This window comes from Sapajus apella, unplaced genomic scaffold, assembly GCF_009761245.1.
Source record: "Sapajus apella isolate SASKATOON/1434 unplaced genomic scaffold, GSC_monkey_1.0 scaffold21, whole genome shotgun sequence".
In the NCBI taxonomy this organism is placed as follows: Eukaryota; Metazoa; Chordata; class Mammalia; order Primates; family Cebidae; genus Sapajus; species Sapajus apella.
Genome location: NW_022436961.1, coordinates 18342595 through 18368213, shown reverse-complemented (window position 1 = coordinate 18368213; position 25619 = coordinate 18342595). Strand labels below are relative to the sequence as shown.

At 36.0% G+C, this 25619-nt stretch overlaps 1 protein-coding gene across 5 annotated transcripts in view; it reads right to left on the bottom strand.

Annotated features, from left to right (window-relative positions):
- TUSC3 (tumor suppressor candidate 3) overlaps nucleotides 1-25619 on the bottom strand; it is a 218223-nt gene that overhangs the window by 133664 nt on the left and 58940 nt on the right. For all 5 annotated transcript variants that reach the window (XR_004271998.1, XM_032288343.1, XM_032288345.1 and 2 more), the window contains exon 2: nucleotides 10515-10684. Coding sequence is in view for 4 of the 5 variants with exons in the window: in XM_032288343.1 (XP_032144234.1) it covers nucleotides 10515-10684 (170 nt within the window). In the remaining variant the exon portion in view is untranslated. The remainder of the gene's footprint in view (nucleotides 1-10514; nucleotides 10685-25619) is intronic.

Below are 25619 nucleotides of genomic sequence, written 5' to 3'. Positions count from 1 at the left end.
CTGTGTGTCTGTAACAATGTACTAAAATAAAATTTAGTAACAAAATTGCCCTCTTTCACCAATATAGCATCACTCATATTGGATTAAAGACCTGCCCTCCCTGAGTATCATCTCATCTTAACTAATTACATCTGCAACTACCCTATTTCCAAATGAGGCCACATTCTGGGATACTTGGGGGTTAAGAATTCAGCATATCTTCTTGAAAAGAAATAATTCCACCTATAACAGGTGGTAAGAAATTTACCACTGACTTTCACTGAAGGGATCAATAATACCAGTTCAGCCTCAACTCACTGAGACATTCACATCAGCTTCAACTCACTTAGTTGTTAAGGATGAGAGAACTACACTAGACGTCTTCTCTATGGACCAAGACAGATCCTGCTATACCTGTACGAATGCCTCAGGCCAAGCAGATAAAAACATGCAATGAGGGAAAGAAAGAAGAAAACATGTAATGTTCTGCTACAGTAAGTATCCAATTGAAGTCATAATTTTAAAATATGTATACACACACACACACACACACACACACACACACACACACACACACAATGTTCACACAACCACATCTCTTAGCTCTGTCTACTAAAAAGGCCTCAAAGTAATAACACTACCTCAGCAGTAAAGAGTACACCTAGCTAAGCTTTTGCTTTCTAAATATCATTTCCTACTAAGAGGAACCAGGGCTCCTTGAAAAAAAGTGCTGATTACAGTTCCATGACAGAGAACATACAAAGTAAGGTTAGACTATCTTGTGCCAGAAAGTAGACTAAAGGAGATATGCCATGACATAGGAATTGAGACCACTGTCAAATTTAGGACAATCTAAACATGAAGAAGAAGAATGGATTAGTAATCAAAAAGAGTCTTTGAGTAATGGATTAGGAAACGAAAAGTAATCTTTTAGTAATGGATTAGGACATAAAAAGAATCTTTGAGTTGAAATACTCAAAACAAAGGTAAATGAGGTTGGAAAAGCTTGCCTTTACAGAATAAAGTCAACTAACTAACGTAGAAGAATTGACATAATTTTAAAATCTCCATTTCACAATCACTTATGTGATATCAAGTTCAAGCATGGATTATCAATGAATGCTACAAGTGCTAGGTAAAAAAAATACTGAGAAGCAGGATATTCACGATTGCCCTGTATCCTTCCTCCCAAGCCACTTATTTCCCCCAAATACTTACTACAAGAGAAAAAAAAAATCTTTGTACAATGGAGAGATCTGACAACCATCACACTAATCAAGTGATCAATCTCAGCACTGGTGCATGAACAAGCTAATATTATGGGCCTCAAGATAATATACAATAAGAAGTATTCCAACTAACTGCTACAGTGCTCTTCCCCTGAATATCATCATGACGAAACAATCAGACAAATCCAGAGCACAGGACACTATAAAAGACAAGTAGCTTGGATTCCTGGGGGAAAAAAAAGAAAAGTCAATGTCATTAAAACAAACTTTTTTTTTAAAGTGTGGAAATGTTACAGATTAAAAGAAAGAGGTGTAACAATCAAACGTAACAGAGGAACCTTGACTGGATCTCACATGGCAGAGGGCTAGGGGAGGGAACTAAAAGACATTTTGAAGACAAATATAAAATTTAAATATGAACTGTATAATAAGATTATATAATTGAACTAATATTAATTTACTTAAAAGTTATAATGGTGTTCTAACTATATAAGAATAGCCTTGGCTGGGCACGGTGGCTCACGCCTGTAATCTCAGCCCTATGGGAGGCTAAGGTGAGGGGATCACGAGGTCAAGAGTTCGAGACTAGCCTGGCCAACATAGCGAAACCCAATCTCTCCTAAACATACCAAAAAAAAAAAAAAAAAATTAGCCAGGCATGGTGGTGGGCACCTGTAGTCCCAGCTACTTGGGAGGCTGAGGCAGGAGAATCGCTTGAACCTAGGAGGCAGAAGTTGCAATGAGTCATGGCCCCGCCACTGCACTCCAGGCTGGGCGACACAGCCAGTCTCTGTCTTAAAAAGAAAAAACGAATGGCCTTAAACTTAAGAGATGCATTCCTGAAGTATTTAGGGATGATATTCCATGATGTATGTAACTCATAGGTACTTTTTTGCTAACATCTGACTGATTTTTGACCTCAAAATGCAAAGTAGCAAAATGTTAATAATTAGTAAATCTTGGTAAAGGGTAGCACAGGTGTCCACTGTATTAGTTTCAATTATCTTTAAGTTTGAAATTAAAAAGATGAAGACTACAGCTGGACTTTAAATGGAAAAAATATAGAATATAGAAAAGAATTCAAGGAATGCTACAATGTCACACATATAATCAAAGTTTGTTGAAAACAGTAAAAATGTTGGGATTATCCTGTCTGAGGAAGAGATACCTAGGAAGAAAGTTAACACAGTGAAGTTACATCATATGCCTTGTTCAACATAAAAAATAAAAAAAATTAAACTACATAGCTCAGCAGTAACTTGAGGGCATCATTTATACCAAACAGGTCATGGATTCACTCAAGCCAGAAATGTTTCTCATGTTAGTCAAACCAGAAAAAGCATATGTAAATAGCCTGACAACTTCCCAGTCTTGACAAAGAGGTAAAATACCTTGTTCAGGTAGCCAACCAAGTGAAGGAAACTTAAAAATTAAGGGCCATGAAGAAAAATTATCAAAGGTATACAGGAAATGATAAGGGTTGTAGTACCAAACCCAAATAAAGTAATATACTTACATTGCTTTATGTGATGCACAAGGGCAATTTTATCAATACCCAAGTTTCACCTTATCTGTTAATTTTAGACTCTAATCCCATGAGAAACAAAAGGGTGATAAGGCTCTTTTCCACATGATTTTAGCCTGCTATATTCAATTCGCCACCAGTCCCCATTGCGAGATGCACCCCTGAATAAAACCTTCTCATGATCATATGAGTTTAGAATATGCTGGCAGATGGATCACTGTCCTAAGACGCTAATAATCTTAGCTGGGGACATAAAAGCAAGACACAATTACAGTTCACAGAATAAAGACCATAATGAATATGTGCACTTAAGAAAAGCATTAAATTTTAATAGCTCTGGAGTCACAAATAGCAACCGTGAACAGGTACTACCTGTGTTACTTTGGATAAATTATAACCTCTCAGCTTTAATACTCACATCTATAAAATGAACTTTTTTCATATCTAACTTTCAAAATAATGAGAATCACATGATTTTATATATGTACACATATATACACACACACACACATATATATATATACTATATATACAAGTGACTTCACATAGCATCCTCAATAGTTTTCACATAATAAACAATTTTATTTTGTTGGGAAAGAATGGATGTTAGTTAATATCTAATATGTCAATGTAACAAGTTATTCATCACTCTTGTCAAAATAATTTGTAATTTACCCATTTTTCATTTAATTGAAGTCCAACGACATATTAATCTCCAACACATCACCAAAACTCTGGTTATACACGCAACTCACTTGATTCTACATATAGTTTTCTATTTCTCTTAAACTGAATTTTCTTCTTAGATCTACTGATCCATAATAATATCCTTCAATGAGGGTATTTTGTTCTTAGAATTTATAATAAACCCTAGAAGAGATGAGTAATTTTGTAGGAGAATACATCTAAAAGAGTTAGCAATTATGAAGAATATTCCCTACTGTATAATTTGATTTTTAAAAAAGTTTGGAGTTAACACTTAAGGGAGGTGAGAATTATATCGAGTAGTCTTAATTAACAACTTTATTTGGCCAAGGAGTGTGATGTTAGCACTGAGGGAGGTGAGAATTGAATTCCGAAATTTGTGAATAAACTGACTGTGTGAAGGAAGAGCAGAATTATCTGCTGAAAGGGCTTACAAGGAAGCCAAAAGCTCATTCACCAGTCCTTAAGCAAGGAAAATCAACTGAAAAATCTAAGTGCAAGTTAACTCAAGGAGAAAATTTTGCTTTTTCTTAAAGAAAAGAAAAAAGCAGGAAAGTCTCAAAAAGGAAATTCCTGTGATTTTTAAATTTTAACTATGAACTTTTCAAAGCTTCCCTACAATGATAAAGATGACGGCAGTGTATAGAAGTGGTCCACAAGTACACTGACACAGATGGACCTGGGAGTGAAGTAGTAATTCAGGTGAAAATAAAACCAAGATGGCCAGAAATGACAAGGTGGCTTTCTTGTGCATCTACAGCTTACTCTGAGGCTTCAATTATTATTCAGAAATACAATTTAAATAACTTTTCTTGAAAAATATTTCTGGAAACTCCTCTTTACATCTTGGTTCTCAGCTTAAGATCTCTTTGCAGAGGTCTCCTGGCTCAGGAACAACACATCTCAAGACCACATCTCTACCACGATTACTTAACAGATCCCCCTTTGAAATTCATATCATCCTATAATAATAAATTTTCATCCCCATCTTCAAAATCCAAGGCACTCCTCCATAATCTCAATTTTTTTCCTCTTCAGTTGCCATATCATCCTAATTTCAACATCTAAATTTATAACCTAGGTATTACCAGTCTCATAGTTCCTCAAGCCTCTTTATACCACCAAAAATCACCTACATCATACTTCAGCAAGTTACTTATTAAATAAACCCTTTATGACAACTTGCTAATTTTCAACTCTAACCTACTTCTACAGAAAACCTGTTCTTCACCCTTGTGAAAATCTAGCTTAAATGTATCACAACCAGCTGGTCAACTTTCCCCAGCTTCCTCTGACCCTCATCCAACTCTGAAACCATAGCTACATATATCCCACATTCTCTCACTAGCACTTTCTACTCATAAGTACTTTCACTTCTAATCCATTCACACCACAAAGAAAACAGGACCATTTTAAAGGAGCATGGTTCTTGCTACTAAATTGCTGAGTACTAGGAAAGAAAATAATTTAATTCTACAGACTCTTCACTAAGAAGGTAGGTACATGGTTATATAATTAGTTAAGCCTTTCCATTTCCATTACTCCTCAGTGAAAAAAATATAAAAGCTACAAGTCACGAACCTGCTCCTTTCCTTCCCTTTCTCTAAACTGGTTTGCACACTAGATTTACCAAGATCCTATTTTTTAAATGTCAGCGCCTTGGTCCCACCCCAAAACAATCATATCAGAATGTCTGAGTAAGGGACCCACCAATCTGCTCCAGACTTTTCATTTACTTCTTAACCTTGACCTGTTCTTTCTTCTCTAACAATCTTATCTCTGTGTTGATCCATTATATTTTTTTCTAATAACTTCAATATTTTTCCTCTTATAAATCTAAAGCTCTTCTAAAATGTAAAAGTTTCTTTAGAATGGCCTATAATCAGAAACATAATCAATAAATAAAGTTGTTATAGGCTAGATGTCATTAAAAAAGTTAAGCGTCTGTAGTTAACAAATGATTTAACCCCATAAAGAGTTAAGTAAAATACTATCCAAAGAATGCACCATTTCACAGTATGTTATGGTTTATGTCATTACAGTACATCTTATTATATGTAACTGTGAAATAAATATTTAAATAACATTTCTAGGTTAAACTTATAAAAATATGATTATTTCTTCACAATACTAGTGATTTTAGGAAATCAATACATTCAATTTTTAGCAACAAAAAAATGATTTTCCTAAAATATTTACAGTATTTAGAGGATGCCTGAAACGTTTTATTTTTAGTGGAAGCTGAACTGTTACACAAAACAAAAATTAAGGTTTTTTTTTTAGTAGGGCTTTATAGCATCCCTTCATGTTATAGGATCCTTGGGGTGTCACTTAGCCACCAGATGCAAACTTCTGTGGCCAGAGTGCCTTTGCCCGAGTTTCAGTCTGGTCCACTGGGTTCATTCTGCCCACTCGGACTGGGAGGCTACACTCGGCTCCCACTACCAGCCTGGATCCCATGCCTGCCAAGGGTGAGCCAGGCACAGAGTGACAAGGAGTGTGTGAGCAAGCATGGGGTCTGGACAACATCGAGGACAGCCAGGCACGCTGGTTGTAAAAGGGTGTGCAGCTCCAGAAACCAGCACAGGCACTGGCTTCCTGGGAAGCTGCAGCTGGACCAGGCACACTGCAAGCAGCTTTCCCAGCTGGCAAAGGGAAATGCAGTTGCACCTGGAAGCTTGGAGACACCAGGAACCACAGGGCCTCAAAGAGGGAGTCACAGCCCTGGCTCAGGGAGCTCCCAGGTATGGGCTCCCTGAAGGGCTGCAACTTTTTTCTTCCCTTTGTCCACAACATGGCAAGCAAAGGGCATGTTCCAGCCTTCTTTGTATTATAGCTCTTTTAGTCTTGTCATTCAGCATTTCCCAAGTTCTTGTCCTGCATCCAGGAAGAATGTGGTACATAGACAAGTGGAAGGTGAGCAAGACAAGGAGGAGCTTTATTGAGAAACAGAACAGCTCAGAGGGGACCTGCAGCTCCTCTCCATTGCCAAAGTGTCTTGAGAAGTCTTCAGCTCTCAGTAGAGAGGGTAGCTCCTCTCTGCCAGGCAAATTGTCCAGCAGTCTCTTCAGCTCTCAGCAGAAAAAGTAGCAGCACCTCTCTGCAGCTGGTCCTAATATTGTCTACTCAGCTCTCAGCACAGAGGAGACCCTAGAGCAGGCAGTTTATCTCTACAGCTGGTCATCTCTTCGGCTCATAGTCTCTCCATCCTCTCTTTGAGTTTTGCTGAGTCTGGGGCTTTCATGGGCCTCAGAGGGGATACAGTGTGCACTGACTGGCCCAAGGGCAAGTGTAGCGGAAAGTACCACACATTCCCACTCTGGTCAGCAAGACAGGCAGTCCAGCCCTCAGGTTTCAGGCCCTCTAGGGCTTGAAGGTGGGGCTTGGTCAGGACCCGTCCACCCCAGAGCCTATTGGCCTCCTGCCGCCATTCATGGTGCCCATGCTGTTCTTGCCAAGGTGCACTTGAAGGCCAACACCAGGCATCCTCAGGGACCCGCTCAGCCTCCCTCCCATGTTCACTTGTACCTGAAGTCTAGAGTGGCCTGAGGCAGCAGGGGACAGGCATGTCCGCTCTCCCCTGAGCATACACACATCCAGCCAGGCTGCAACAGTGCCGACTCTCAGCCCCATCCTTGCTCCAAGACTGGAGCAGCCACTGGGAACAAGGAGAGGCCAGGCAGTGGGAGCAAACACCTCCAAGCCTGTGGGGGTAAGGGGGTCTTCCTGGGCCACTGAAAGTAGAGACAGAGGCCTGGGTCCCCAGCCACAGGTGAGCCGCTGCAGCTGTGCCCAGGAGGGCAAGGCTACTGCATGTTCCTAGCCCCCAAGAGCACAGGGATGCCCTGGTCCACAGACATGACCTGGGCGGCTACAAATGTGCTCAGCAGGGCAGGGTTACGATCTGCTCCCAGCACCTACTGACTCCATGGAGCACAGCACTGTACCGAAACCAGTTCTGTCTTGAGGTCCCCTCTCTGCCCATTCCTCTGGACCCAACTGCACTGCTCCCCTACCAGCAGGTGACTCAGCCTGGCCCCACTGCAGCAGCCCCCAGGGCTCCAAGGACTGTCTGTGTTCTCCCCACTCCCCATAGCAGTGGCACGTGAGAGCAGTGACTGGGGCCAGGGTCCAGAGTGGCGGAGGCTCTGAGCCTGGGAGTGGGTCCCACTCAGCCTCAGGAGGGTGCAGGTGGCACAGTTAGCTGTTTCAAGGACATGGGGCACAAGGGGTGTGGGGCACAGGGGGTGTGAGGCACAGGGATCTCCCCACTGCTACTGCTGTCCTGCAGCCACACCCACCACTACCACCCATGCCTCTCCGGATGCCCTGCCACTGCCATCATTAAGGTATGTATACTCTATCCATACGTGCTAGCCTGATTCTGACAACAGTGTAAATACCCACTCAAGTACTGGTCCTCAAATTTGATAGTAGTGGAACTCAAAATCACCTAACGTGCTGTTTTTCAAAATACTTTGCTCATCATTTTCTCTACTTACTTTTAACCATGTCCCTACACAGTCATTATTAGGTTAGGACAAAATGCTTCTTAGAAATTGCAGAACACTCTTAATCTCTTTCTACAATCTAATCTGAGTAAAACTGATTTTTTACATTGACCCAAGTTACTAATAACTTCAGTCTCCACTACAGCTCAGAGTGATGTAGAAGCCTAAACCAAGTCTACAATGAATATACAACATGGCGAATCCTGGCACATGGAGTGACAATATAAAACATGTTTGCTCTTGAGCATGTGTTCAGCCAAGAAGATACAGACAAACTGTGCTGTCCTTAAGTTTCTGGAAAAGTTATCTCTAGACCCAGATGATTTTACCAGAAAATGCTACCAAATATTTAAAGAAGAATTAACACAAATTTTATACAATATTTTCCAAAACTTAAAATAGGTAACATTTCACAAAAAAAAAAAAAAAAAAAAAAATAGGTAACATTTCCCAACTCATTTTATGAGTACAATATTATCCTGATACCAAAACTAAACAAAGACACTATAAACAATGAAAACTACAGTGTTTAGCATTAATTTAGATCAAACAAACTTCAATAAAAAAATATTAGCAAACTGAACCCAGCAACACATAATAAAACAATATGCCATAATCAAATGGGATCCATTCCTGTATACAAGACCAGTTCAACATCTGAAAACCAATCAATGTAAGTGATTATATCCATAGGCAAGAAAAACTATATAAAATGACACCAACAAAAAATGTTTAATGCAGCACCTCATTTCATAATAAAAACTCTCAGCAAACTAGGAAGTTGACCAACTTCCTCAACTTGATAAATGCCATCTATAAAAAACCTACAGCTAGTATCATACTTAATGATGACATATTTCATGCTTTCAATCAAAGAGCAGATGAAACTGTTAAATATGAAACGAGAAAATTTTCAGGAAAAAAAAAATAAATCTATGGGATCTAGGGCTAGGTAAAGAGTACTTTAATTTGACAAAAAAAGAAAGAATTGTAAATGGATAAGCTAATAACTGAACTTCATCAAAATTAAAATCAGCAAAAGACCTGTAAAGAGGATGAAAACACAAGTCACATACTGGAAGAAAATATTTGAAAACCAAGTATCTGAAAAAGGACTAGTATCTAAATATATAAAGAACCCTCAAAACTCATTTAAAAGAATCCAATTATAAAGGGGCAGAAGACTATCAACAGACACTTCATGAAAGAGGATATATAGATGACAAACAAGCACATGAAAAGATGATCAACACCATTAGTCATAGGAAAATGCAAAATTAAATCACAATGAGATATCACTACATATGAATCAGAATGGCTAAAATAAGATAGTCACAACAGCAAATTGGTAAGGATAAGCAGCAACTAAACAGACTGATGGCTAGAATGTAAAATGATACAACCATTCCAGAAAACATTTTGGCTGTTTCTTATATAACTAAATAGAAACTACCATACAACCTAACCACCACACTCTGTGGCATTCTTTCCAGAAAAAAAAATGGTTAAGTTCACAGGAAAACCTGCAGAAAAATGCAGGTAAGACATTTATTTGCAACAGCCAAAAGCTACAAACAACCCAGATGTCCTTTAACAGATGAATGGTTAAATAAACTGCAGTACATCCAGACAATGGCATATTATTCTGTAATTTAACATATTAATCATTGATAAATATAATAACTTGTACAGATTTTTTTAAAGAATTATGACAAACTTTTAAAAGCCAAACCCAAAAGGTCATGTACTATACAATTCCATCTACATAGATTCTTGAAGTGACAAAACTATAGAAATGGAGAACAGGTTAGTGATTGCCAGAGGTCAGAAGTCAAATTCTATAGGTAAGAAGTACAATGGAGGCTGGGTGTCACTTTAAAGGGCAAAAAGTATTCCTACAGTAATAGAACTGTCCACAATATCAATGCCAATACCCTGCTTGTGAATTTGTACTATAGTTTTACATCAGGTTACCACTGGAGGAAACTGGATAAAAGATGTGTACCTACAATTAACCTCAAAATAAAAATTTTGATTTAAATAAGTATTTGCTGTATACTTTTGGCCAAGTATGTATACTCGTCCAAAGCTTTCTTTAATTTGTTCCTCCTGACAAATACTTCATTCATTTAAAACTGTTTACTTCCATAGCATAAAAAGAAATTTCTACTCACTGGCAGTATCAAAAATTAAACGGGTTACCCTAGGTAAAAGTGAGTACTCTCTATTAAAAATTTAAAACAGAATATATTTAAGGGGGCTACTTCATTAACCATAGCTGTAACTGAGTGACCTACAAGGCAATCTGCAGAATATAAAGATGAAAAAACAGTTTTATGATTATATGTGCAACTGGTCAATAAATATTTTATCTGCCCATAATAAAAGAATATTAGCCTATCCATATCATTTTCTAAAATACACTGATTTTTCAGCTTATTTTTAAATGCAGTTATATTTGACTATTAAACAACTGTTTAATTATCTTATATATATCTTAAACATAAAAAATACATATGTAAGCCATGGATATTTGTTTCAGTATTTCTTAAAGACATAAATTACCTGCACACAGAACACTGCCGCTGAGGCTGAAGAGCAGTGAACATAACAATCATGGAATAGTTCCGAGGTGGTGCCTTTATAAATTTTCGGAATTTATCACCATTCATTCGGAAGATTGAGCGTCTGGAACTCCATTCCATCAGCTGCTCTACTTTTTCAGCTAGAAGATTCTACAAGTAAACACAGAAATTTACATTTACTAAGAGTTAAAGTCCTCTTGTTTGAATTTCATATAAACAAAATTGCATGAGATTATATTTTACCCCAAATTAACTTCTGTTAAAAGACCTTGCTTTGGTGAATATATTCACTGTTAATTGATCATAAATGTATAAATTTTTTTTTCTTTTTCCTAATGATGTCCAAGTTTATAAAAAAGATAAAAGTGAAACCATATTTCTGCCCTGAGAAAGGTAGAAAAGACATATTTTCCTAATATTCAGACTTTTTTGGCCTTATATATCCCAGACCAGTTGCTAGAGAAGTCCGCAATTCAAGAACACCAACGGCGGCAAACAGAAGAAAAAAAAAGGCTCAAGTTAGCTCTTGCTATCCCCAAAGGACAAAGAAAGGGGAAGCCCAGTAAAACAAAATAATAACTGCTTTACTCTAGCCAAGCATCACAGCAAAAGAAAACAAAACAATAAAAACTACAGGCTCACAATCACCCCCACAAATACAACACTGAAACTATACACACAAGAGTGTTATATGATTCTACTTATATTAAAGTCAAAAATAGGAAAACTGATTACTGTGGTAAAAGTCAGTATGGTGGCTAGTCTGGGAGGCATAGAGACTGGGAGACAGCACAGGTGAAGCTGGGCTACTAGTAATATTCTATTCCTAGAGAGGTTTGGGAGGAGACAGCATTGTAGTTTCTGTATAGAAGGCTCTAATGGCTGGGCATGGTGGCTCACACCTGTAACGCCTAGCACTTTGGGAAGCCAAGGTGGGAGAATCACTTGAGCCCAAGGAATTCAAGATCAGTTTGGGCAACATAGTAAGACCCTGTCTCTACAAAAAGGTAAAACAAGGCTCTTATCTTTAAGATCATTCATTTTACTTAAACTCAAGTCTGAGAAGTTAACAACTCTACAGCACTGTATTCCTACAAATAAAGAAAAGAAATTCCCTGCCATTGAAAACCAAGCAAGTATCAGTGGTCAGCAGACAGAGGCTTGAATTGTGCCATTTAACCAAGCTCTACTACTCTAGAAATCAGAGAGAAAAGTAAACTCTTTCCCCTCTCAAGTGAAAAAGTAAAAGTGACTCAGAGAGACTGAGCACATATACAACAAGAGAGAAGAGAAGGTAGACATCTTACCCTGAGTTAAGGTAAAAGACTTGCTGCAGTGCTTTGCACCCACCTGAACAAGGAAAAAAGATAAATGGAAAGAAATGGAAGGGAGGAAGGGAAGGAAAGTATCTGGAAAAAGAGCATAGTAATCGTTAGAGAGAGAACAGATATGCATGCATGCTAACTGTATGAAAAAGAAAAATTATAGCTAATGACTCGGCTGTGTTTGTTTTTTTGAAAGACACAATTTTGGCACAACCAAAGGATATAAACTGAAATTGATCTTAACCTCAAAACAAACCAATTACTTGCATTTAGTTATACATATATATATATTTGCAGTCTGAGTTATATATATATAACTTTGGAAATGTATTTTATATATATGTATAATATATTTTTACATATATTTTATGTAAGTATATTATATATACATATAATACATTTCCAAAGTAAAATAATAAGCTTATTAAACTGAAAATAAAAACTTATTTCTCTGCCTCATCAATATACCCAAAACAGTTGAAAATGACATAGAAGGACTTTTACTAATTTTTCTTACTTTTAAATTCTGAGAAGCAAAGTGAGGTTATCTTGCCTTTAGTCATATACATATATATACACACACACACACACACATACATACACACACACACACATGTTGCATTTAGTTATATATATACATGTGTGTATATATACATATATACACACATGTGTGCATATGTACATATATACACGTGTGTATATATGTATAGTGTGTATATAACTAAATTTGCAAATACATATATACATATATACACACATGTATATATATGTATATATATATTTGCAGTCCGTTTTATATATATATAACTTTGGAAATGTACTTTATATGTATTATATATTTTTACATATATTTTATGTATGTATTTTATATATACACACAAAATACATTTCCAAAGTAAAATAATAATCTTATTAAACTTAAAATGGAATCTTATTTCTCTGCCTCATCAATATACCCAAAGTTGAAAATGACACAGAAGAACTTTTACTAAGTGTTCTTACTTTTGATTCTGAAAAGCAAAGTGAGGTTATTTTCCCTGTTAAGCGTAATAGAATTTGCCTTACAGAAAACTGTTATACATTTAGTAAGATTTAAACTCTTCAGTATTTGCCAATATACACAATGAACCAATTTACTATGTAAATTCTTTTGAGCCTTGAAAACATTTTAAAATAATAAGATAAAAACTATATAAATAAAATACTAATATTATTTTAAATATTTAGAGACTGTGACCCTCTATGAAAAGAATGGAAGTCAAGCAGGGTAATCCACTAAAGACAGCAGAAGGGAATTGCTCTAAGAAAGTTACTTACTTATGAGTTACCTCAGTGTTCTGGCATACTTTTCTTATTAAATACATAGACAACACACTCTCACAAAGACACACACCACACACATTCTTTTATTACTCTTTGAATTTCTACAATAATCTTACTGTTCTTCTTATTTAAAAATCCCATTTATACCAAAAATGTATCTATGAAAATAATAATTAACTATAAAGTGTCAAAGATTTCACTTTACTTTTATCAAATAAGCTAGCCACAGTTTCATGGATGCTGAAAGAAATAAGACTCCTGACTCTGGTACTCCTATTTCCCATGCTTACTACCTTCAAGGTAATACAAAACTCATTTACAATCCTGATCACGAATGAAAATTTCTCAGAGAGGAATATTTCTTATTTAAGTAACAAGGGACTAGGTTAGGTTACACGTGTCTTTAAAAAAAAAACAAAACACAAGAATGAATACTCATTATTGGCTTAACTGAAATCCTTTTCGTAGTACACTTCTAGTTACCATACAGTTACTATATTCCTTCAGAATTAGGCAAATATAACTATTTCATTTTTCTAAATATTGAAAACCACTGTGCTACAGATTTCAGGGTGCACAGTCATGTTTAATATTTAAAAATCAAAGCAAAATGTAACTTTTACACAATCATGTCTTGAAAAATGTAGAATTCCAACTATATGTAATTTTCCCATCACAAATATTCTGGAAAAAAATTTTAAAGAAAATGCCCATTAGTCCCATAATTTTGCATCAGTCTGACAAATTGGTGTTTTTCATTACTGTGACTACACTTTCCTTACAAATACTGTATCAGTGTGAAATTCTAATGCTATCTGCAGTTCATTAATATATTAGAGTGTGAGATTCAGTATACCCTTACCAGATTGGGGTATTCATTCTTACTCATTTTCTGCATCTCTTTATGGTATAGACATAGGCACTCACACCTCCAAGTCAGCAGGTGAAAATGGTATTTTAATTTGCAGTTTGTTTGTTTTCTGAAACAGCCTCCCTCTGTCACCCAGGCTGGCATACAAGGGCTCAATCTCAGCAAGCCACAACCTCCACCTCGAGGGTTCAAATGATTCCCATGCCTCAGCCTTGCACTGTTATTTCTGGCAAAATTGAGCCATTTTTCACAATTCCACATGCTAGAATTCTCTTTCCTACTAATTATATCTCATGTCTTTTAACCTAGATCTACTTATAAATATAATTTGTCCTACATAAGTGATAAAAATATGTGGCATAAAACTCTTTCCAGACTAATCAATACTAAAACAACACTAGGACAAGATTTTGTCACTTCTAAATTTTCTTTTTGCTTATGGGGTGAACAAGGAAGAGCAGAGAGCAATTAGAACTGAGAAAAGTAGCATTTTAAAAGCATATGCTGTATTTGATTACATTTTGTGAATTATTTCTCTTTAAAAAGTCTCAATCTGTTATATGAAAAATATCATTTATTTAAAAGCTAGAAAAACAAATCCATGTTCTGGAATAACAATAAATACCAAATCATAGTGAAAAGAAGAACTGAAATCTCTCTTCTCTTCTCTCTTAGTATCCTAACTGCCTGATTATTCAAACACATTTCTCCCTTTAACTAACCTAGAATATCAGTAAAATACACAAAAACTTTTTTGATTTGTAAGTATCAAACAACTTTTAATAATTTCTTCTAAAACACAGCATATATGGAAGTGTTCTGACTCATGACTAGTGGTGGAGCCATGAGTGTGCATTTGTCAAAACCCACAGAAATACAGTCATGTGGCACACAGTGACATTAATCAGTCAACAGACTCCATATACGAAGATGGTCCCATAAGACTATAATGGGGCTGAAAAATTCTTATCGCCTAATGATGATGGGTAGCCATGGTAACACTGCAGCACACTGCATTACTCCTGTGTTTGTGGTGATGCTGGCGTAAACAAACCTACTGGCTGCCAAACATGTAAAAATACAGCATACGCAATTATGTACAGTATACAATACTTGATAATAAACAACTTGGCTACTGGCTTTATGTATTTACTATACTATACTTTTTATCTTTAGACTGTACTCCTTCTGCTTATTTTTTTTTAAGTTAACTGTAAAACAGCCTCAGGCAGGTCCTTTATGAGTTATGCAGGAGAGGATGTTATCCTAGGAGGTAACAGTTTCATGTCTGTTACCGCACCTAAAGGCCTCCTAGCGGGACAAGATATGGAAGTGGAAGAGAGTGATGTTGATAATCCTGACCCTGGGTAGTCAGGATTAGCCAAGGCTAACGTATGTGTGTCTTAGTTTTTAACAATAAACTATAAGAAGTTTTTAAAAATTAGAAAAAAGCTTACAGAATAAGGACATGAAAATATTTTTGTATTTTAAGCTAACAGTTTATTACAAGAATCAAAAAGTCAAAAAAAATTAAAAAGTTTACAAAGTAAAAAATTCACCCAGAGCAACTTTCAGGCCTGAAAGCTCCATTAATGGAGAGTGCCCTAGACAGGTGGACCATTTTTCATCTTTTAGACCATATTTTTACCATACCATTTCTATATTTAGACATGTAGATACAAAAACACTGATTACTGTGTTACAACTGCCTACGGTATTTAGTAGAGGACCACCGTGCACAGCTTTGTACCTCAGGAGCTATACTGCACAGCCTAGGTGTGTAGTACACTGTACCATCTAGGTTTGTAAGTATACTCCATGATGTTTCCACATGACACATTTCTCAGAACGTATCCCAGTCTTTAACCAACACAACAGTAGACAACATAAAAATGATTTTTGCCTTGTATGTTTTTTAAATGATCAACCTGGGTTGGGAGGATGGTTCCAAAATGAAAACAAAACTGTAACAAGTGAACCCAACTGCATTACTAACGTAACTTTGAAAAACAATATTTGACTGGATATTCTTAAAGCCAAGTGGAAAAAAAACTGTACACAAATAACATACTTATTTTTGTTTCTCATAAGGGTATGTATCATCACTTCTGTTACTTTATACTAAAGTTGAATGAATAAATATATCTGGCTTTGTATCACCATCTGAAAAGGTATGTCACTGTCAGAAAAGAACTCACAAATAAGGAAAGGGGGAGGACCAGAATGAATCTTGAGACATTGGATAGGAGTTGGAGGCATCCACATTAACCTGTGGCTTTTAAAAATGGGGGAAAAATGTGTGTGTGTGTATATATATATATATATATATATATATATACACACACACACACACACACACACACACACGTGTGTGTATGATTTTATGTGTATACAAAATTATATATATATAATTTTTTCAGATTTTTTCAGATATTTTGCAGACATATACAGAAACAAATATAGACATGTATGAATGAGTAGATTAGTGTACATATATTTCCTCCCTGTTTGCTGATTACACAGGATTCTTTGGGTGCCACTTCCCTAACCAGAAATCTCTGTGGCAGGCAGTGCCTCTGCTCAGGCTTCAATGGGCTCTGGGCTTGGGGCTGGGCTTGTTCTGCCCAGTGGGCCCCACAGGCTGCTCTCTCGTCTCATGCTACTGGCCCAGATTTGGCATCCACTGCGGCTCTGTGCTTGGCCTGTGGCTGGGCAAGGAATGCTGCAACCTGCTTCTGACTTGGGCATCAACATTTGGATGAGGGGAATGCAGCGGCACCTAAAAACTCAGACATGCCAGCAATGGCAGAGCCCAGGAGTGTCATGGCTCTTGCCCATGAAGTCTGGAGGTCTGAGCCCCCAAGAATGGCTACAGCACTGTCTCCTTCCCGCCACCCACAGCACAGCCAGAACAAAAATATTTCCAACTGAGCTTGGTAGTTTTAGCATATTTGAATTTATTTTAATATCAATAAAATGATTAATTTTTTTTTTTTGAGATGGAGCCTCGCTTTGTCAACCAGGCTGGAGTACAGTGGCGCTACCTCAGTTCACTGTAACCTCCGCCTCCAGGTTCAAGCGATTCTCCTACCTCAGCCTTGTGAGTAGCTGGGATTACAGGCATGCACCACCACCATCACTCCTGGCATTAGTAATTTTTATATTTTCAGTAGAGACAGGGTTTCGCCATGTTGGCCAGGCTGGTCTCCAACTCCTGACTTTAGGTGATCCACCTGCCCCTGCCTTGGCCTCCCAAGGTGCTGGGATTACAGGTGTGAGCCACTGTATGCAGCCTGATATTCTAAAACACATATATAATATGCAAATTTCTAGGAGTAAATTTTATATAGAAAATATATGTCACTATAAACTTCTCAAATAGAAATTACTCACTATTGAAAAAAAGCAAAAACATCCAGATCTCTACTTTTTTTCTTTTGGAGGCTTCACTGCTGAACCTATTCCTATACCACACAAATCATCAACTGTTATTCTACTTTCCTACTCTGTTATCAACCATTAGAACTTACTCTTTCACCACCCCGGGCTGCAGCATAGTGATGCCCCAACTCAGCAAAAATTTTTTTAAAAAAAACTAGCCAACCTTCATGATGTGTGCATGTAGTCCTAGCTATCCAAGAGGCTGAGACCAGAGGATCACTTGAGTTCAGAAGTTCAAGTGATTGAACTGTGGAACTTATTCCTTCTATCTAACCACGTTTATATCCACTAACCAGCCTCTCTTCATTTTTTCATTTTAGTGCTTATGGGTTTAACTCATTTTTACAGTATTTTATAGTATTTTAGTGTATAAATGTCCTGTATTTTCTTTTTTCCATTGTAGTTGACACATAATAATTATGCATATTTATGGTTATAGAAGGATATTTCTATATGTTATACAATGTGTAGTGATTTAAATCAGGGTAATTAGAATATTTATCACCCCGAACATTTATCATTTCCTTGTGCTGCAAACATCTGAAATCCTCTCTTCTCGCTTTTTGAACATATATAATAAATTAGTGTAAACTATATTCATCCTATACTGCTATAGAATATTAGAACTTATTCATCCTTATCTAACTTTAATTTTGTGGCTAAACGACCTCTTTCTATCCTCCCCACTCTGCCTATTTTTCCTGTCCTCTAATAACCGTAATTCTACTCTCTACTTCTGTGAGCTCAATCTGGTTTTTGGTTTCTTTTTAGCTCCCAAATGAGTGAAAACATGTGATGTTTGTCTTTTTGTGCCTGGCTTATTTCATTTAACACAATGTCCTCTAAGCTCATCAATGTTGCTGTGAATGCCAGGATTTCATTCCTTCTTACAGCTGAATAGCATTCCATTGTGTATATATCACATTTTTGTTATCCATTCATCTGCTGACAGAAACTTACGTTGAGTCCACATCTTGGGTATTGGGAATAATGCTTCAGTAAACGTGAGAGTACAGATATTTATTCGATATGCTGATTTCCTTTCCTTTGGATAAATACCTATCAGAGGGATTGCTCAACAGTATGGTTGTTCTATTTTTAGTTTTTAAAGAAAGCTCTATACTGTTTTCCATAATGGCGGTACTAATTCACATTCCCACCAACAGTGTATAAGAGTTCCCTTTACTACACATCCTTGTTAGAATTTTGTTTTGTTTTGTTTTGTTTGCTCTCTTTAATGATGGCCTGAATAGCCTTACTTCTGTACTTTCAATACATATAATGAGTAATTGGAAATTTCAATTCTAACCCAAGGAGTCTGTTTCATGTATAAACTATTATGTAACTATATCCTTAGCAAAAAAAAAAAAATAATAATCTGGCATTTCACAAATTACTACAACCAAAGCAATTGACAAATTTGTACAATTTAAATGTCATGAAAGCCCAACTGTCTATCAACTGTTGAACTGATAAACAAAATGTGGTATCTCCACACAATGGAATACTGCTGGAAAATAAAAAGCAACAAAATTATGATAACTGCTACGACATGGATAAACCTCCAAAACACTATACTCATGGAAAGAAGCAAGACACAAGAGACCACACATTGTATTCTTCCATTTATATAAAATGTCTCGAAAGGCAAATTTATAAAGATAAGAAGTAGATAAGCAGTTGTCTGGGCCTGGAGGTAAGAATAGGGATTAACTGTAAACAAGCATGAATGCTTACTGGAGAGATAAAATGTTCTAAAAATAGTGATGGTTGTACCACTCACTAAAGTTACTGAAAATCATTTAAATGTACGCTTAAATGAGTGCATGTCAAGAAATGTAAAAACATACCTACATAAAGACTAGTGGGCATAAATGAGCCTCATCCAACACTAAAGAGCCCCATCTCAGCCTAGATTAGTTATTCTCTGCTTGTCCTCATAGACTCAGTGCTTCCATGAGGTGATTAAAAAAAAACAAAAACCTTAATAAAAATAATACATGTTTGAGCTAATGCAGTGAAAATGCTTAGTTTTCTCAGAAACTTTAACTTTGGTACTAAATAATCTGAAAACGCTCAAAAGTCTTGCAGGGGAGAAAAAATAATTTTCTCTCCTAACCTTCACAGTTCTTAACTCAGACCCCCACCCCCACAAAAAATAATTAACAAAACAACGGAAGCTTTGCAAATATACATTTTCTGTACACATGGGAGATAACACAGGGAAAATGAATGAATCTCTAAAGTAGATCTCAAAGGCATAATTCAAACTTCTCTGTTCGGGTGTACCTTTTGGCCTTCTGAAGACAATTATATTCATGAGTCTGCTCCCTATTCCCAGTGAAGAATACAACTTGGGTCAAAAAAGTTCATGCTTAAAAGGAATGTTCTATAGTTAAGGGAGGAAAGAAATATCTATGTAACCCTTACAAAAACTGAGATAATACTATCAGTGTTTCTATTAATCTGTTTTCACACTGCTAACGAAGACATACCTGAGCCTGGGTAATTTATAAAGAAAAGAGGTTCAATGGACTCACAGTTCCACATGGCTGGGGAGACCTCACAATCGTGGCAGAAGACAAGGAACAGCAAAGGGACATCTTACATGGCAGCAGGCAAGAGACAGCATGTACAGGGAACCTCCCCTTTATAAAACCATCACATCTCATGAGACTTATTCACTACCACAAGAACAGTATGGGGGAAACTGCCCTCATGATTCAATTATCTCCACCTTGTCCCACTCTTGACATGCGGGGATTATTAAAATTCAAGGTGAGATTTGGGTGGAAACACAGCTAAACCAGGTAAGTATTCATTTAATTTTATAAAGACAAAGGATCTGAAGGCTTAAATTCAAACAATAACACTGCATTTCTATGTAATATGATTTGACCCTTTTATTTCTCTGAGTCTGTTTCTTCATCTATAAAATTCAAATTTACCAACACAAAGATGTTGGTAAAGTTACATGGGCTGATGTATGGAAAACTCCTAGCCTAGCATCTTACAAATGATAAGACACTTAAATTTCTTTTCCTTCTCTTCAGGTCATGATCTATCAACAACACAGATAAGGGTGCTAAAAAAAATATCTGCAGTGAGAATTTTTTTTTCCAGTAGTTTTTAGTTTATTCACAGAGTTATATCACTATTACAACAATTTTAGAGCATTTTCATCACCCCTAAAATAAACCCCATGCCCATCACCAATCACTTCTATGCCCCACTCCACCACCCCTGCTCCCAACCCTAGGTAATCAATAATCTGCTTGTTGTCTCTGTGGATTTTCCTACTCTGGACATTTCATATAAATGGGCTTTTATATTCTATGGTCTATTCTGGCTGGCTTCTTTCACTTAGCATAATGTTTTCAGGGCTCACCTATGTTGTAGCACGTTGTATGTTCCATTTTATGTCTGAATAATATTCTACCATATGGATATAATGAATTATATTTCTTTTTTCATCTGTCTTTTTAAATTTAAAAATATATATACGTATTTCTTTTTTAGAGACAGGGTCTCACCATGTTGTCCAGGCTGGTCTCGAATTCCTGGGCTCAAACGATCCTCCTGCGTCAGCCTCCCAAAGTGCTAGGATCCCAGGCATGAGCCACCATGCCCAGCCTCCTTTCCACTGTTGATGAACATTGGGTTCCCTGCAGTTCTTAAAGCTTCAAGCCACCCTCTCTTCAACTCTTTTCCCTCTGTGGCCCCAGATTAGGGACCGCAAACTCATATGCCTGTCAGCCAGGTATTAGGAAGATAGGAAGTAATAAGGATGTGGCAAATGAGTGATTGTGCCCTGTGTAGAACAGGCAGGCTCTACTCAGCTGTGGCCACATGGCCATCTAGGCCGGATATGATCAGAGCTTCTGATTGTACCAGAGAAGCCAGAGTCTGGATTTTTTTTTTTTTTTTTTTTTGGTGGAAGTCCTGCTCTATTTCCCATTACTACCTTCAATCTCAGAGTTACCTAATGTTTCTGAGCATTTATTACAAGAGAAGCACTGTGTTAATTTAAAAAAAAAAAAAAAAAGGCACTGTAAAATACATGCTACATGAGAAGACACACTGCCAAATTTGGGGAATCTGAGAGAAGACAGAGCCTGCTTTCAAGGCCTTAAGGCAAATAAGCTCTAGCACTAAAAACTGTGCATGTGTATATACACACACACACACACATAATACATATATGTCATATATATGTATTTATAAAATACGGCTTATATTGATGTGTGATGGTTGTAGCTTTGCTGTTAAGTAAATGGCTTAGCGTCAAACCAGGAGGAGATGGTAAAGAATATATTGTTTCTGTGAACATTAACTGATGTTCACAGTGAACATCAGTGTGTGAACAGTTCTGTGGCTACTTTAAATTCAATGCAGAAGATTCTGAAGCCTAGATTGGTCCTATCAGTAAAAAGTGGGTGAATAGTTGGCTTTCTCTGTTACTGATGCAAGGATGGGATACAAAGATGCCATAAATCTATCACATCAGAAAAGGAAAAAGAAATTTTTAACTTAGAATCTTCAAAAAAAAAAAAAAAACCAAACACCAAAAATCTCCATCCTTGTTACTTTATAAAAATAGGTTGGCAGGTCATATCTATTAATGAAGTTAATAAAATCAGTCATATTAAGTTCAGAAGCCCATTCTTCTTTTTTATATTATTTCCTTCTTATATTTTTATCTTAATGTTTTATGAAAGCTTAACTTTACAGCAATTCACTATAATAAACAAACTGGCATAATCTATGTACCAATCTCCAAATTATGACATCACCCAATTTTTTCTCAATTCACATCTTACTATAACCAATTTATAACCAAAAATACAAGAAATAGTAGACTGCATTGAACAATATGTAATAAGATGGTTCATTCCAAAGTGAAGCTTAAATAGAATAGGAGCTCACTACTCTAACATTCTTTACCCCCCCTTTTTTTTTTTGAGATGGAGTCTCACTCTGTCGTCCAGGCTGGAGTGCAGTGGTGCGATCTCAGCTCACTGCAACCTGCGCCTCCTGGGTTGACGCAATTCTCCTGCCTCAGCCTCACATGTAGCTGGGACTATAAGCACAAGTTGCCATGGCCAGCAATTTTTTTTTTTTTTTTTAGTAGAGATGGGGTTTCACCCATTGCACAGGCTGGTCGTGAACTCCCGAACTCAGACAATCTGCCCACCTTGGCCTCCCAAAGTACTTAGTGGTGGCGTGAGCCACCACACCCGGCCTAGTCACTTTTTTTTGTTAGTTTCAACATTTTATCCCTAGGAACATTCTAATGATGATCAGATGTACCAAGGAAAGACATGTAGTCTCATGTCTTTAATCAAGATGCCTCTGCCAAAGGGACAACTATTCAAGTGTTAGTTTACCAGTCACCTATATAGTACTTATTCAGATACCTGCTGAGTGGCAGATAATCATCAAAACAGCTATGATATAACTTGCTTATAGTAATTCACAACATGTAGATCTGAAACAAGAGGAACATGTGGAAGATATCAACTAGTAACACACAGAAACAATTTCATGACCATTTCTGTTCTCATATTTTTACCAGAGCGTATGAGAAGAAAAGAAGCCTTCATTTTTCAAGACTTTAATATTTAAGGAGTTCAATCAAAACCCAATGATAAACCAAACATGAGCAGCCAGATGCATAACGTTTTGCATTTAGAAAAGTTATCTTCCATGTCTGAAATTTGATCTTAAAAATCCATATTCATATGTCTTAATATTATGTCATACTTCTCAGATTTAAAAATATAAAGAGGGAAATTAATGCTTCTAGAAAACAAAAAATTACAGATTAAGTACTATACCACCACATCTACATTATGAACTGATTGTTCACTAAAGACCACCAGCATCTTTGAAGGCACTCAGAAGACCACAATGCACTACACAATAAATAAAACAAATAGACCATTTTAGTCAAAAATATAAAATGCATAGAGCAATGCCATAAAGAAAGTAAAAATTCTAAGAAGTTAATCAGTTAAACTCAGCAAATCATGGTATCTCTAGAGAAAATGTAATCAGCAGTTGATCAGAAAACAATTATCATTACTTCCAAAAGTAAAAAGGTAAGAGAATCAAAATGCACTAAATAAATTATACTGAAAGTTCTTTAAAGTATTTGATATAGAGCACTATAAAATTAAAGAAAGAAATACTATAAAATCCCAAACCAATTCCACCTCTGGGAATATCCTAAAGGTCTTTTGTTTGTGTGAAGTTATCCAATGAGAAATGGAAAAATTACACTTTTCTTGAAAAAGAAGCTTTCAGTTGATGGTACTACCATATTCAATTAAGTAAACTTTTTTTTTAATAGAGGGTTCTCTCTATACCTCTGCTGAATGAATGGAAAATTTGTAAAACTTTTTCCCTCTAATATAGAAATTGGTAACGCATTAGTCCTATTCAAATGTCACTTTTTTAAGGGGGTTTGCTTTAATTTGCCAGTCTCTTTGCTTTATTTATTCTCTGGTTCAAAAGCAAGAAAGAATATTTTGAAGTAACAACTGTTTCTGAAACTTGCATATATATGTCCCTTATCAGTACAACCTTAAGAACTTAAGAATAACTGTTGCCAAATGTTAAATTGATATTTCAATATAAATTTTAAGTCTACTAGGATTTCCTTATTCATAAAAATTAATAAAGGTAGTAAATTCACATAAACACATCAACATTAAATTCTACATTGAAAATATCATAATAGCTTCTCCATGAGAAACTTAATTATTCCCTGGCAGTAAGATTTTTAAGAATTATAATATTAGATGTTGCTGTACCTTAATTTTATCAAAGAAAACATCATACAGTATATTGAAGTATTTTTCATTTGATACTTGTAGTAAAACAAAATTGGATCAATGAATTTCCGTAATTTTATGAATTTCAAGGTATACTATGAAGTAAATTCCATGCCTAACATGTAAAGCCCCTCAAAAAAACAATGATACAAATTACATTAAACTGATTATCCTAATTTATTCATCACACCTTTCTTGATATTCAAAAGAAAAATAGTTAAATCATATAGTTATGTGATTAACAGCAACAAAAATAAAAACAGCTAGGAAATAAAGAACATAATAATTCAATACAATATTAGAGACTAAAATGAAATGTGGTCAGTGACTAGCAAAAACATTCTATCATAACAATAAATGAAAAGATAGAGGTAATATATTCCTACTAATATATTAATATCACAAAAGTGTATCTGTTCCTTGATAAAGTCATGTAAATAATTGAAAACGGTCTTTTAGTTTTGAGAGTTACTGTTTTATTTTTAATGTACAGTCAAAACAGGTGTTTTTTTTTTTTCAAATGTGTTGTCTTCCGCCTGACAATTTTTCACCATTAAATTGCTTAAATAAAATACCCTACTGTCAAGAGACAATAACATTATAATGGGAGCCATGATATTTTCTCTGAAAAATCAAAATATGAAGTCATTTTAATCAGTGACAGTCACAGAATGGGTCAAATGAGCATCCCATTTTTTTTTCCACCACTGCATTAGCTTCTGTCATCATTTCTCTTGAACTCTTTCATTTCATATCCTTCTGTTGGACATTCATTTATATATAAATATCTCATCTTAAAACAAGTACCAGATATAAGAAATGAGGGCAGCTGTTAAAAGCAGAGAGGAAAATCTATCTCCAGTTGTACACTGCCATCTGGCCTACCTCTCTTGGGGACACAGATCCAGGCAAGATGGCCATTACTAGTGTAAATGAGTATAGCAGGCACCCTACTGTAATAATATATATCATAAAATTATCTTGCTCTGCTTTAGAAGCCATTGTGTGTAACTCTTCACTATTAATAGCCATATATTATATGACACAGCTGAAAAAATTTTTACTAACAGATTGTGGGAAAACAAAACCATGACTACTCATAAATTGCAGAATTCACTTTTTTTTCAGCAAGTTTATTCTTGATTCCCACAAATCAGTCAGTAAAATATGTAATGCTTACATTGTTAAAACTAAGAAAAATTAAAAAGAATCCAAAAGAAAATGAGCCAGGAGCAAAGCTTTAAATGTACTTTAAAAAAATTCCAATGCTTGTTTTTCATCAACTGAAA